The sequence below is a fragment of the Medicago sativa genome, chromosome 1, assembly GCF_051527215.1.
Source record: "Medicago sativa cultivar Bolivia chromosome 1, Bolivia_mono, whole genome shotgun sequence".
In the NCBI taxonomy this organism is placed as follows: Eukaryota; Viridiplantae; Streptophyta; class Magnoliopsida; order Fabales; family Fabaceae; genus Medicago; species Medicago sativa.
In genome coordinates this window covers 78,316,925-78,333,115 of record NC_140749.1, presented here as the reverse complement: position 1 = coordinate 78,333,115, position 16,191 = coordinate 78,316,925, and the positions used below count along the sequence as shown (strand labels likewise).

The window sequence follows — 16,191 nt, the reverse complement described above, 5'->3', positions numbered from 1 at the left end:
TTAGTGGTGCTATTTTATATTGATTAACTAATATAGATATAGGATTGCTTTGTTAAGGAGGGACAAAGGATTGAATTAATCTCCACAAGCCGACAGCAGAAAGAAACTTTTCTGGACTACAATCTTTATAGGATCAACCAAGTGAAAATTAAATAAAAAAATATGTTTATGATCAAATGTTGTTTTTATGAAGCATGTAGTCCACTATAGTCTGCCGTTTCTGTTTCATAAAATTTAAAATATTGCAAGAACGTGCTAGAACAAGAAATTCTCTTGAAGCAAATCATCTATAGTGCTTATTATTAATTATTTAGTATATCCATAATTTAGAAGGATTCATTATTGGCTAGCACAATGGGTGTGGCTGGATAAGCTTATAGGTCCGGAGGATACATGAAGGTGAAACCAAATGATGGGGAAATTAAGGAATCAAATGTTAGTTAAAATAAGGTAATTGAAAATTTTAGATAACTCAAATGCTTCAATTGAATTCTATTCATTTCTAAGTTTTTTCTTTAAGGAAGAGTAATACAAAAAATTCATTTTTAAAATAGGGTTAATTATGTTTTTGGTCCCTACAAAATTGCGACCTTGTAAATTTAGTCCTTACTTAATTTTAATAGCATTTTTAATCCCTACAAAAAAAAATTTACTTATAATTTTAGTCCCTGCTAAAATAAATTTTGTTTAATTATCCTTAAACTCTTAAATTTTTTAACGATTCTTTTTATACAAGTTTAAAACACTATGAAAGGTTCATTTACTAAAATCTATAATTTTTTAACATGAAATAAATTAAATATGAATTTTTTTAAAACGACAAAAGTTTAAGATATAAGTAACAAAAATATGGACGTAGAAATCAAATTTTTGCAATATTTTTTTCGGAGGACCTTTTAATAACGTTCTTAACACGCCTGTAAAAAATTGTTGAAAAACTTAAGAGTTTAAGCATAAATTAAACAAATTTGGATTGAGTAAGGACTAATATTGAGTGCAGAAATTTTTTGTAGGGATTAAAAATGCTATTAAAATTAAGTAAGGACTAAACTTACAAGGTCGCAATTTTGTAGGGACCAAAAACATAATTAACCCTTTAAAATATGTTGCGCTATTTTTATGAATTGTAAAAGTTTTGGAATAAAAGTATAAATAAATATATAATGAAACGTGATAAAAATTGAAGATTTTAAAACATTTTGGTCAAATTTGAAATTTCAAAAAGTTGATAAAACAGTTTCAAAATATGACAATAGAGACCAATTTACAAAACTTAAAATTTGAGGACCAATTGTAATATTTTTAAATTTATATGGACCGATTTTCAAAGTTCAAAAAATAAATAGGGTCGAATATGTAAATTTTTAAAGCATATAGAATCCAATTTGCATAACTTGAACGAATTATAAGAATCAACTTAAGATTCACATTTTATCCAATAAAAAAGAAATTTTAAATTATTAGTATTTGTTTAGATAGTTTGTGAAATTTGCCAAATTTGTCTATGACAAATTATTTTATAAAATATCTTCATTTTTCAAATTCTCTAATTTATTGTCCAACAATAAAATTTACACAGAAAAGCTTGAATTATCCTCTAAAATTACATTAACTCAAAAAATTCTCATTCAAACATGTTCTTGGTTTTGATGGAATTAAATGTATCATTTACATTTATATATGTTGCTTTCAATGTATCCTACAAATTTGAATAAATATATCTATTTTAGTAGTAAAAAAATTAAAAATGTTACTACAACATCACCATTTTATTCAAATTTGTATATTTATCTTATGATTCTTAATTTAGAATTTAAGATATGATTGTACATTGTACTACACATACACATCCCAACGGCCAAAAGGTTCTTTAAAAACCAAGATATTGTGCATCAGTCGTTGTGGACACTTAAAAATCTTACAAACATGATCTAAAAATCATTACAATCGAAAAAAGGTAAAGATAAAGAGAATTTGATCAAAAGCATGACCCCACTAATTGTATTCTTTTTAGGGGTCATATTAACGCTCTAAAGCATTCAAAATGTTGATCCTTTTCAAAGGCAATACATCTTTTCCTCTTTTCTTTGAAATATTGATCATGTTCTTTTCTAACCCTAGTTAGAAGATGGATGGCCCATAACACCTCAAACTTTTGAGGCAAGTGATGAGATAGTGGCATATGAGATTGGCATGGAGACAAAGTTTCCACACAATGAAGCTTTTGCAGTCTTTAGGAAAGAGAGAAAACAAAAAATAAAAATAAAAATAATAAAGCAAAGCTTGAATATGGCTTTTGCCTTTATGTGTAGAAGGCCATATCCTCTTTTCAGTTTCTCACTTCTTTTCTATTACAAGTGAATTTTTTTTTTTGCATGAAAGTAAGGGATTTCTCGGATCTAGAACTCCCAATAATCAGTGTATAATTTAGGGCACAGACACATTCAGAGCATTACTTATTAGTGACCTCGGATCCTTCAACTAGCTGGGGACAAACATAGATGGATAGTGGGAGAGGATGTTGTGTTGGAATGGAATGGTCTCTGTTGTAAAGGCTGAGACATTAGAGATGACCAGTCAAAAAGGAATTTGTCATGGAAGTTAACAAGAATGGGTGGAAAATAAAGTTGACCATGATATCATACACATTTATGGTCCTTTCTTATTTTGGGCTTCTGAGAATATGACAAAAATGTAAGACTTTGAGAAGTTATAGGTAACACTAAGTATATTTTCCTTTGTATTTTTTGTGATTGTACATTGTAAAATAGTTTAACAAATTTACATCTAATTAAATTTCACAATTTAAATATGGGTCATGCTAAGGAATGAAAAAAAAAAAAAGAAGGGAACTTTTGTATTGAAAAAAAAAATCATTTTTTTAGACTTTTAAATAATTGATTACATAGCTTCCAAAAATGTTATTAGTATATTTGATTTTTTAACAAGTGCCCTAAGTTAGCATTTTCCATTAAATATATGTGTCTATTAAAAAAATATTAAGACATTTAAATTATGGAATTTGATTAACCATATTTTGACAATTTGACTCTTAACTCAAACCTGCATGTGAATGTAATACTTTAAATAGTACAAGTGGAAAACTATTTGTTATATAATATATTTTAGCAGTTCATCTGTATTTTTAACATATTTTTGTTATCAATATATTTTTTGGGTGGTTTCAAGGTGCCAAGCCCAAGAGACAAAAAAAAAAAATATCAATAGGTTAACACCCCATCAAGATTCAAAGTTTTTTTTTTTTTTAAGGAAGATTCAAAGTTTTTATAGATAGCTAAAATGATAATGAACATTAGAAACTGACACACATAAATGGAGAAATTAGAGTTAAAATTCCGGTTACGCTGTCCAATCTAACTATCTAAGTATTTTTTATCAGTTGAGTTTAAAATTTGTTGACAAATTGAAAGTTAATACAACAAAAAGAAGAAGTACTGGCTTAGACGATGTAGCAATTTGAAGAGTGTAAACTACTAGCTGGCAAGCATATCCGCCGCCTAATTAGCCTTTCTCATCACATGATATATAGAAATATCACCAATTTGCTCTATTAAGATTTTGGAGGTCCCTTCAAAACAAAGAAAAAAAGATTTTGGAGGTAAAGAAGATGGACAACCCAATTGAATTAACCTCAGCTGCAAGAAGAAAATCCAACTCGATTGCCACCCTAGAATTAAAAGTGCATATATCCTACTAAATTTAAATTAGATGCTTTTGATTATTCAATCCATTTTTATTTTTTGTTTTCAAAAAAGTCTAGCAGCAAAAATCATACACTTCAAATGGAGAGGTGTGAAGAATTACGGGTTCGAATCCGCGTCGCAACATATCAAATATTTCTGCAGCATTTTACCATCCGAAAAATATTCACATTAATACAATTTACAATTTATAACATTATTCGATATAAAAAAAAAATAAAAAATACATCTCGCATAGAGTTTATTTTACTCTACTCAATTTGTTGTGTTTGTTAAACGAGTCTTGAAATTTCAACATCTAATTTAGCAGTTTCTTATACAGTAATGTGACTTATTAATCAACATGTTCTCTCTTATCTTCATACACATTTAAATAGTATGTATGAAACTTTAGAGTATGTTTGGGAGTTTTTTTAGATATTTGTAGGGGAGAGTTTTGAAGAGTTGGGTCTATATTTTGAAATATATTTTACCCTTAGTGTGCATACTCCGTACGATTAGTTTTAAATTTTGACAGAGTTCCATATGATTAGCTACTCAGATAAGATCAGGCAGGAGAACAAATATGGTAATGATAAAAGCATGACTGTTTTAGTTGAACAATTTTGTAGTTGAAAAATTGCACAATTATTGAATGTTTTAGTTGAAAAATTGCACAATTAAAACTCTGGTTTGCTTGTGCAGAAAGTAAAAATAAAATAAAAAATTAGCAAGCATACCCTATATTCAGTTTTTCTGAAATGTAACTTTCTTGCACAATCTAAAAATCACTTTTTCTTAAATAACTAAACAAACATACCCTATATTAAATATCGATCTTCTTAACTGCTCAATCAAGATTTTCCTCGAGGTGACAATGTAGACTATGCTTGTTCAATAAGTGCAAATCACTTTATAGTTGCTTGGTTAAAAATATGTGTGAACATGTTAAAAGCAAGCATGACTTCATCCTCACCAATCCCTATAACATTAAAGTAAATTGAAAGTAACTTTTTACACTTTAACATACAATATGACGATGGAAATCCATTTTCACTCCCATCTTCATTATATCAACCTTCAAAACTTCACTCCCATCTCCATTATTGCCAAAAGTTATTGAACAAAGTACAAGAAGTAAATACAAAAACAGGCATTTGCCCAAAACTTAAAGAAAAAAGAACACCATATACAGAGAGAATATTATTAATATGCTTTGAATTATAAATACATATAGGAGATAACTAACTATATCGATACTTATCTGGGATTTGAAAACTTATTCCACAAGTTAAGTTCCACATAGAAGTTCAGCATTCATCAAAACTAAAAGAACGACGCCAAGTATCTAGTCTCATGTACAAACCCGTTTATAATAAAGCTCAAGATATGTTTAATCAATCCTAGTTATTCAAACAGTTGGATCCTTCCCGAACCTCATAAACACATGAGTTGCTAGCATAGAACCCCTGCGAGTCATTTCTGCAACTCGGCCAAGCAATGGCAGCTTTACGGTTTCTCGATTAGAAATTGGTTTTTTGTCCCACCTATTTGATGTAAATACAAAACTTAGTCACCCATCAGGAATTATTATTGCCAAAAAGGAACATAAGGCTAAGGAGATTAATACATACCAGTCCTCATGGCGAATAACTTTACCCTCCTCAACAGACAACTTGATTAGCGATACCATATCTATATCCTTCCCCAAGATTTTATAGTGTTGTTTATTGTCAATTAATATCTGCATAACATCATGAAATATGAATTTGGATCGTCCACTAAGAGATCAAGCAAGCACTTGTACTTTGAGAAGAACAAAAGATTTGCATACTACATTAACTGACAGTAGATTTACTAACCTCTCCTTTTCCTGGTGAAACTATATTTTCTTCAACACTGTATTCCACAATCTTTGACTCACTAAACAGCTAAGAAACAAGGAGATAAAAGGATGTTTGCAATATGTAAATATTCAGAAGAAAATGATGAAACTGTTTAGAAGATAACTTTATCACGCATTAAAAATCATTATAGAAATAAACTATAAAGAGAACTGTTTTAACTGGAACAATTGTTTGTGTAAGAAACGTATTCAAGAGAAATATACACCAACTTTCTAATTTAAGGCAGTCAATCATGTTTTGTTATAACTATTTACATCTCAAGACTTTTATTATTCCATGGCTATGGGTTCTATTTAGATGCAGATCGAAATCGAAATCTAACAAGTCGAAAGCAAAATGAAGATCAACGTGAAGAAGGAGACAAAGTGATTGATAAGAGGTAATGAAAACCTTAGGGAGAGAGTAGAATGCTGATTTGATCTGCTTCACCCTGCAGCATCATTTTTTAAAAATATTTACGTCAGTCTACCCTAAAACAGAATGTATCCATAAATAAAACAGAATTTGAATGATCTAAATAGTTGGAACCATGCTCAAAAGAGTAGTACAAAAGAGCTAACTGCTATCGTCAATAGGTTTATATTATTGCGGAAGGCCACAAATATGCTGGTATAGGGATCAAATGTATACGAGTGTGGAATAGGCTGCATATTGACACAAAAACTTAGGCTTGCTGAATGTAAAAATAGGCCTTGACAGGTTCTTTACATACATATAAGGGAAAAGGGAAGTATGCCAAATATTGGCAAATTTTTTACTAGAAAAAGGGAATGGAAATTGACAATTTTTTTTAGGCGATAAATTGACAACTTGTTCCTCCCTATTCTTTATCATTCTGTAGTGTCATTATATGCACATTGGGACATCAAATTTGGTGGTACAAAAAAGCTCCTAGATTTGGTTAGGGGCTATAAGTCTTTATCATGGTAAGTCAGATTGTAACATTAATATCATGCCAAGGTTAGCACTGTAAAAGAAAAAGACTTTGTTTCAATTTCATATTCTAACATATGGCTGCATTTATTCCGTGATTTCACCATCAAGAAGCATAGACAACAAACAAACCTCTTTTCTGATTAAGATTCAATGAAAATCTTTAGTACAGACATAGAGCAGTTATCACTAAATAAGATTTCAATGAAAAAGCTAGTTAAAAAACCAATTTATTTCATAGTTCACCTTTCTATTGGGTACACTTGAAACATCAAGCTTAATCCTTCCCATTGTTTAATATCATACCAGATATATAACATCGTACAAGTACAAGAATGTTCATGATATTTAGTATTGACGATTTTAGGAAAGACGAAAAGGGCAGGAAAGAAATGCATACCCTTGTGCACGCATAAGGGGATCCTCAAAGGAAGCATCTGGGGCATAGATTTCAAAATCGCGAGCCGTGGCACATGATCCATATCTGAAATACCACACCAACGTCGATACAATAAGAATACAACAGTAGTTGAAAATAAAGTCGATAGCAGTTTGAAGTTATAAGCAATAGAAGGCATGTCTTGAAAACCTAGCATGATCCAAACCATAAGACATAGCACACTAGTAATAATTTGCTACATTATGGAAATAAACTTCTCACGGACTTCTTATTAAGAAACACTAAAAATACAATCCATTCCGCTAAAAAAAAGTAAATAAATAAAATACAATTCATTTTTATACTTGAATTTGATTATAGCCTATAAAGCACCGGTAAAGACAAGGACATGACACTAACACGTTTTTTATTTGTTTTGAAAACTCAGTATCCTGGCCAAAGACTGACTATTCCAAAGGTCCAATCCCATTGTCTACTTGAGGGAGTCGTTTAATGGACTAGCTCACTGAAATTGGTACGGGGGAATCAAACCTAAGACATTGAGTGATGACACTAACAAGTAGATATCTATCAATAATAATTTGATAAAATGAAAGTAATTAAATGGAACCACATGTCTGGCTCGCTTCAGAAGTGTTGGTGTTACTGTTACATATAAATTATAGTTATACAGTGTTGCAATGAATATGATAGAAATACAAATTGGCGTTAAGTATTGTGGAGATTTGAGAGAGAGTGCTTACAGACGAAGAATATGAGGAATGATGGCATCAGCAATAGATTTTTTGGCAGTGGAATCAAATGCTTCTTTGTAACTAGTCTCTTTTCCTTCAAATTCAAGAAAACGGAAATTATGATTGAGAATCATAATAATCATAACAAGAAAGAAATTAGGATGAGGAATTCGTCCCTCCTTACCAGCATCCATTGCAAATTTTCTGGAAAGACACAGAGAAGTTGAGGGAGTGATGTGTCTAAAACGTGTCAAGTTGTACATTTCTATATTTGATTTATATATGAAATGAAGGTTTAATTATTAAATAAATAAGAAAAAAACATGAACCGCGGGAAGAGAAAGAAGAGGAATGTGTTGGTGGCGCCTTGGCCTTCAACGTGGCCATGCCTCCATCTCTCAAATACAGTACTTATCAATTCAAATAAAACGGCACGACTCAGCTAAGCTTCATTGCATGTGATTATGACTATATTTTTCGTTTTCGTTTCAAGAACAACTCAATTTGTTTGCTCAAATCATATCATTCAAAAGTCAATTTTTCAACTAGACTTTTGTTTTAAGACAAATAGTATTTTTTTAAGATTACATTATTTTGAGTTAAATTTATCAAAATATGACTTGTATGTGATTAATATTTGTTTGGAATTTATAATATATTCAAGGATTACACGCAGAAAATAAATGAATGCAATTCAAATAAGATTACTTTCACACGCTTGGGGGAAGGAATGCTAGTGCAGACTTAAATACATTTATCACGGTTTACAGTTTAGCACAGTTAAAAATGATATGCAACACAAACGATAAATCAAGTTTAAAACCCCTCAAAAAAAAAAAAATAAGTGGAAATAAAACCCGGATTGAAATTTTGTTACATTCACATTGGCCCTCAAGACTAGTAAAATTTCATAAAATTAAAATCACTAGTATACAATCAAATGCTTTGGAGACTGAACCCAAGCAAGAAATCAATTAAACTATACTATACAGATAATCTAAGGAAGAAAAAACATTCACCCCTCTTATTAAATCAATGCCCAAGAGATATAATAATAATACCATTCTTTTTTCGATTATCGCTTGGTTTCACTCATGTTTTTTCCTTCAAAAAATTCGCCCAACATTCGATCTAGATCTTCTGCTGTGTATTTGATGTACTTCTGAGGATTCTTTCCAGTCTCCACTAGAGGCCTGTAGTAATTACACATCATTGTTAAATAATATATCACATACAATATTAATGGATAGCAATGTCATAATGGATTACAACGCACCCAAAACGTTTCACGAATGATCTGTAGGCAGGTAACAAGACTTCGGCAACTGCAAGCCTAAGAGATTCTCGCAACTCGCTGTCTGGAACTGTCCATTGTGATTGTTTCTGGTGGAGTTCCTCAAACATAATATTGAATTGCTTAAACCTGACAACACAATACAAAAAAGCATGTCAAAAGGACGAATACTCTCCCTAACTGAAAGTTCATAAAAAAGCAATGAAAGGTTACCTCTCTTTAACTAGTGCTCTTGAAGCACCACTACTACTTCCAGTTCCACCATCACCACCTGCATTACTACTCCCACCACCGGATGAGGCAAGTCCCTGAATAGATAAGCATTGAAGAATCTGCCAAGCAAAAGAATCAAAATTCAGTAATTATACTTTACAAAGAACAAAACAAGCAGACACAGGTTCTTTTTGTATAATTCTTTTACAGTATTTATGTACTGTTAGTATTTTGTGTTTTCATTTGATTTTCCATTTAGTTTTATGTGCTGAGTTGGCAAGTTGTGAGTGGAAAGGATTCTAGAATATTCCAATGTATCACTTTGTAAATGCCTTAGCTATATTGCTAGCCCAAGGTTCTTGAATGAAAACAACTTATATTTTCACATAACTTATCTTCTTCTCGAAAACTCTAATATTTCTAAATTTATTCTTCATCCCCAGAGCTCATTCAATCATTGAGTTCTCTGAGTTTGAGTACACGTAGCAACCAGCTTGTAAGGTGAGGGCGGTCCAAACTTTATGAACACTACTTAGGCCATATCTCAAAGTAATGTGGGACTAAATCCACTCATTGACTTCAATGAAGGCAACCCAAATGCCGCAATTAGGCGGGCTAGTGGCATACCACAATTAAGGCTACATTTCGAACACACACCCAGGCCCAAAGTGTGTGAAGTGTGAACGGTGTGTGAAGCTCAACAACAGATCTGGGTTAGACTTTGATACCATCTTAAAACATGGGTTGGGCCTAACTAAACCCTACCAAACCAGCTTGAAAGGTGAGGATTGTCCAATCTTATAAGCACTACTTAGGCCATATCTCTAAGGAATGTGGGACTACTAACAAATCTACTCAACCACTTGCTCGTATTACTACTAACAAAATATCGGAATAAACGTATAAAAAAGCTGCAAGACATGTAGTAGTACTGTAGTAATTAAGTCATAAGAATAACACCTTTGCCCAAGCATTTCTTTTGTATTGATTTGCATGCTGCTGCACAATCCTCCTATGTCTTTGTACCCAATCATCCCCAAGCAAATCCTTGGCTTCAGATCTGAAATAGAAAAAGATTTGGAGAGTAATAACTTTGAACCATTGCAGTGCATAATAAAACTATTGATTCGAAGAAATTAATAACCAATATATGTTGAAGACATACCTCCGAACAGATCTGACAATATAGTGAATATTGTTCATGAGAAAAAGATGTGTCAATGCAGGGTCTTTATACTGCTTTGATTTACCGTCTAGATTGATTTGCAAAGCTTGCATTATTCGCATAGTTACAGTAGCTAGCTGGGAAGAATCATTTCCACCTTCAAATTCTTGGAAAAGCTGTTTCAAGGTGGAACGGTAGCTGCAAAAATTTGAAGAATTCTGATCAGGTCCAATATTTGAAGAACCACGATGAAGATCCCAAAAAAAATTATCAACACACATGCAACTTAGAGAAACTGAATGTTAATATGTAATTTCTCCTAAATATAAAAATATGAAATTGAAATATGATATTCCACAATTCCTTAATCTGAATATAAAATGAGCATTAGAAAATGTCCATGAGCAGAACACCACAAAACTATAAAATATTTTTTTAAAAAAAATTAATCTAATTGTGTAAGCAGAAATAATAAATAATGACAAACATCTCTGTAATGAGTGCACACGGCAAGGAATGCTAGAATTAATTTCATGATGTGGCTACGAAATTGAGATTAGATGATGAACAAAAACTTACTCAAACAAAAACTTGACATAGTTAATAACATAGCTAGTCAAAGGATGAACAGTTCCATCTGTTACTGCAGTCTTTGTAGCATCTTTTTCAACCGCTTCTTCAAAATCTCCAAAGGTCTCCTGCGCTGTTTGCGCAAGTCTTTTTGTCAAAGCCGTCGCAGCATCTCTTATTGCAGTGCAAGCTTTGCCTTTAAAAAGTGTTTCAATCTGCAAGTTGTCAAACATAGAAAGTCAGCATTGGAAATAAAAAATTTCATCGAGGCTATGGAATTTATGAGACCAATGCAGAAATGATATTGCATTGAGATTTATGATTTTATAAGTCAAAAGCCATACCTCTGAATGCAGCTCTTGCATTATTTCATACATGTCCAAAAGTACAAATAATTTTTCGGGGGATCTCTTGCTTTTGGCTATTGCTTCTCCAAAGCTAAGTAGCATAGAGACACTGTTTGTAGTCACCTCAGCAAAACACTGTTCCGAAAGTGAATCAAAGCCTTCAAATATCTGATCACAAACTTTCCTCTCACCAGCAAACAACAATTTTACCTGTTCATATTGTTGAGAGGTTTTAGATAAAAGGAATAGAGAAAATACTAAGACCCTCGGAATGTTATTGATACTGGCTGAATAGTAGCTTGATACAAAAAACTCAATTCTAATCCCTATTTATAGCAATACACGGACTCAATCCTAAATCAGGAACAAATCAAAATAATAATAAGTAATATAAAATCTGATCCTAAGATATACTCTAGATTAATATAAAAGATATTATAATATATTGTATAATATTCTCACACAAATATAATTATAAGAGAAGTGCTATTTGTTACTAGTGAAAACGGACAAGAAACGCAAGAATATACATGTGGGTTGCTGTAAAGAGCTAAAAATGTTTATCTCCTTTTTTAACGGAAATCATGCGGTGGGTTCGTATAAAATCAATGGAGCATATTCATTCTTGCCTTTCGTGTTTTACTTTTTCGTCACAATCAGCATTATCCTAATTATAATTACATATTTGAACACAATTTAAAATTTAACGAGAACAAAACAAACAAAGTACCAATTTTACAATCTACTTACTGCTATTCGCATAAAATGAATCCAGTTTCCGATTTTGGCTTCCAAAATCTCCCATTGTAGCTTTTGAACATCGTCTTTGTTGAGTTTCTCAACTCCAAGTTTTTGGAGGCTTTCTTCCAATACATTAGAACGGGCTTCCCTGCATGATAATAATGATGATAATGCTAATTATATTTCTCATTGTTGGAAACGTGTACAATAGGAGCACTTTAATTCACTTTAATGTTAGGTGTCTAGGTTCATTATAGGTATGTGTGTACCAATCCTTGTGAGTAGTTAAACCCATGGTTCAGCATATGTCTCATTAATTTCTTACTCTCATCGTGATATTAGGTATAAGAAACACATTTTGTCTTGTATGATTCCGATCCAGTGTACCTAGACCTACTTACAAGATTTCAGGCAGAGACTATATAAAATGTTGTAGGTTGATACACATTGTGTCTAAACTATAACAATATTCATTACAGACAAAAAATTATTCAACTTATACATCAAAGAAGTCACTCCTTAATTAAGGTTTTTGAACAATTTTATAACTCTAGAAAGGCTCCTCAACTAATCACTAGGGATCAAACAATCCCCATCCAATTAGGGTTGACACTTCCTTAACTCACAAGATTTTTCTTAATTATTTCCTACATTCTTCACATCCTTATACATGTTAAATATTTAAATTTCATACTTGTTACATTTATAACTTTTTAAAATGTAGAGTTCTACAACAATGAGTTGGACCAAAATATGGTTTATGATAGAACACTATGGCATAATTTGATCCATGTAGCCAACCCCACTTAGTGGGATAAGGCTTGGTTGTTGTTGTTGTTGTAGAGTTTCTACAGCAAGAAAATCTTAATTTTTCCTTTTACAATGCAACAGTCAACTAAACAAAGCAGTACCTGTATATTGTGAGTAACTGTGGTCGGTGACCAGCTTCAATCATTTGCTGAGCTAAATCATGTAGAAGTGGCAAAATTCTTGGTGGTATAAGAGCGGGAGGTGTGTATACAACAGCATCAGCATTATTGTTGTCAGAATGGTGGTTGGACTTGCCATTATGTTCACCCTCATTACCAGGTGATCCTGAAGAAGGCCGCATAGAGTTTGGAAGGCAATCAAAGAGGCGCTCGGGTTCCACAGGTTTGCTGTAGTCACGTGGGACAAAAGAAATTTGAGGGCCTGATTAATTATTGAGTTTATGCAAACAAATGAACTTTTCATCCAACAGACGAAAAGGTGAACACCACTAAGCACAAAATACAAACCTGTACGATAATAATAGCTGATTAAACTCATCTTGTAGCTTAGAAATAGCTTTAGTTAACAAACTACTGGCATGACTGACAACACCATCACTATTCTTAAAACTGCTCTTACTGCCAAAAAATTGAATGTTGCTTCTCAACTTAGCAATTGCTTCAAGATAGTTTTCTAGGTCTTCGTGTGGCCCTTTAAGTATTTTTGCCTCTGCCTGTTGACAGATCAAAGATACCATCAAACAACGTAATCGTATGTGTGTGGGAGAGAGGGGTCATAACGAGGTACATAAAAAGGATAACATATATCTGCACGAAATATTCTACGAAGACAAGTTGTGTCCTTAAATTGACATCATCCAGTATCTAATTTTTTGGAAGCATGTGGACAGAAAACCTTTTCTGCCCCTAAAGCATGAAATTTAGTTTAACGGAATCATCTTGAGCTAGAGAATGAAGTTTAACTTCATAAATTCATATGGAGTTAAAGGACGATGTTTAGCTTAATAGAATCATTTAAAGCACTTCACAATTGCCATTACAAATTAAGGTAGGGAATCATTTAAAGCACTTCACAATTACCATTACAAATTAAGATAGAAAAAGAAAGGCAGTGTAATTAAAATGAAGGAAATTCTTAGAACTTGGACGTTAGCTAGGCCTAACTCAACCCAAAAACTAGCACAAGATGTAAAGATTATCCAAGTCTTACAAGGACTAAATTGGCTATATATAGTCTATGTGTTCTAATGATGAGTTAATGAAAGCTTCTAGCAGCAAGTTAAAGAAGCGCATAGGTTAGGACTTAAAGAATTCATTACCAAATAACATAATCCATAAAGATGGTGACTGGTGAGGGTTCATTACAAAATATTGACATGTAAAATTTCTGATGTAAAAAATTCAAATCCTAAATTACATCTTAATGCAAAAACCAGTGAAGCTAACCAAATAAGACTAGAGTTGGGCCTTCATATTTGCACATTGCTATTGATTAAAAAATACAAGTAACAGACATGCGTGAATTCGGTAAAAGGCAATAGCGGAAAGAAAGTTAAAATGATAGTAATAGCATTGAGGAACAAAAAAAAAATTAATCGCACATTAAAAAAGTTGTAAATTTTTTTCTTCTCAATTTTTATATTAAACCACTATAATTCAAGTCTTTTAACCTTTACTAGGTATCCCCACAGTTTAGACCATTTAGACCTGCAGCTGGACTAATTCCCGAGTTGGCATCGAGATATCCGGTTTTTCAAACGAGATTGGGATGTCTTCCAACTGGGCAAACTCATTCAGTAATAGTCTAATAGAACCTGTGTTTTTTTTTTTTTCCATCGGAGAAAGTCACATTACCAACTCTCTCAAGTCTCAACACTAGGCTGGTAAATGATATTGGGCCTGCAGCAGGACTAATTCCCAAGTTGGCATTGGGATACCCAATTTTTCAAACAAGATTGGGATATCTCCCAGCTGGGAAAGTTCATTCAGTAATAGAACTTGAGTTCTTCATCAGGGGGGAGAGTCACATTACCAACTCTCTCAACACCAGATTGATGAAAGATAATTGTTTTAACCTGAACTAACATTTACAATACTATGCATCCTTTAGTGATTGACATTGAACAGAGAATTTGATTTTTCACTTTAAATCTATCAACAAGAACAGATTAAATGTAAACAAACAAAAACCTATTTTGTAAGAAACAGATCATGTAGGAACATTATAGAAACCAGTAAAACCATGATCATTGTAAAACTAACCTGACGATATTGATCAAAGTGAGACAATATAATCTCAGCAGCCTTCAAAGTCTTATCAATATTCTCATGGGCTTTCCTAATAGAATGTGTCCTAATCTGCAACACCCAAATCAAAAAAAATCCAACTTTCAAAAACCACAAATCCACAAAACACCCTTCAGATCCCCAAAATTCCAATCACTACTTGACCAAGTCAAACACAAGTCAAATCAACAAAAACCCAAATCTAAAAATCCAATTTTTAAACAAAAAAAAAAAAGGTGAAATTGACCTGAGTTGGACGCATGGCGGTTTCAAGAGCAGAAAGACGGTGGTCAAAGGAACCAAGAATGGTGACAACGTTGTCTGTGATAGTTTGGCTTTTTTGAAGAGACTCTCTCATCATGGCTGCTTTTACACTCAGTGAATCAGTACCACCCATTGCTATACCCATCTTCTTCTTCTTTTTCTTAGTTGTTTCAGACAGAGCAAAAAAAAAAAAAAAAGACGAAGATGAATGAAATCACAAGTTATTGAATTTGGTAGCAGCTGTGTATGATGTTAGAATGTTAGAACAGCGGGTCCCACACTAGTTTTAGGATTTGGTAGACACAACCCAAAACCTCCTGTCTTTCTTTCCTTTGACAGAGTGTCTTGTTTTTTTTTTTTTTATTCATTGTTGTTAGGATTTTCATCTTTTTTTCCTTAGATAATAATTAATTTTTTTTTGAAGGAAATAATTAATTTTTTTATTAATGATGATATGGATAATTAGTAATTTGAAGAAAAAAAGTGCACTATTGAGTGTGTGTTATTTTCTATTACAAATTTAAGGCGAGGGGATGATAAAGTTAAATGTTGTTCGATTCGATTATGTTTTGAAGATTTTGGTTTAAAAAATATGTTATGATCATATTCAATTTAATATAGTTTAATATAGAATGGTATTTGGGTATTCAAATTATAAATTTAATTTTTTTTATTTTAAAAACACGTTAAAATAATACAGTTGCGGTAAAATATAACATATTAATAATACTATGAAATGGCAATGATTGATTATGTTGAAAAATATGAAATGGTACAAAAAAAATAGTAAATTAAATTAATAAGTAGTATTTAAAAAATTGAAAACCAAAGAATAATATATTAATATGATATCTTATCTTATACTA

General features: G+C 32.0%; 2 protein-coding genes across 2 annotated transcripts; both read right to left on the bottom strand.

Moving 5' to 3' along the window:
* Nucleotides 1–4,891: 4,891 nt before the first annotated feature.
* Nucleotides 4,892–7,927, bottom strand: LOC146957766 (Nuclear transport factor 2 (NTF2) family protein). The gene is made up of 7 exons (XM_085738864.1): nucleotides 7,860–7,927; nucleotides 7,685–7,769; nucleotides 6,942–7,025; nucleotides 5,999–6,038; nucleotides 5,564–5,632; nucleotides 5,336–5,445; nucleotides 4,892–5,248 (listed from the first exon to the last, which is right to left on the bottom strand). Exons 1-7 carry the CDS (start codon nucleotides 7,867–7,869, stop codon nucleotides 5,113–5,115), a joined length of 534 nt encoding a protein of 177 aa, XP_085594990.1. The 5' UTR covers nucleotides 7,870–7,927; the 3' UTR covers nucleotides 4,892–5,112.
* A 563-nt stretch (nucleotides 7,928–8,490) lies between these two features.
* Nucleotides 8,491–15,543, bottom strand: LOC146957765 (exocyst complex component EXO70A1-like). The gene is made up of 12 exons (XM_085738852.1): nucleotides 15,309–15,543; nucleotides 15,038–15,133; nucleotides 13,283–13,488; nucleotides 12,917–13,162; nucleotides 12,015–12,153; nucleotides 11,262–11,474; nucleotides 10,927–11,132; nucleotides 10,348–10,545; nucleotides 10,143–10,242; nucleotides 9,183–9,301; nucleotides 8,952–9,098; nucleotides 8,491–8,868 (listed from the first exon to the last, which is right to left on the bottom strand). Exons 1-12 carry the CDS (start codon nucleotides 15,468–15,470, stop codon nucleotides 8,751–8,753), a joined length of 1,950 nt encoding a protein of 649 aa, XP_085594978.1. The 5' UTR covers nucleotides 15,471–15,543; the 3' UTR covers nucleotides 8,491–8,750.
* Nucleotides 15,544–16,191: the final 648 nt, after the last annotated feature.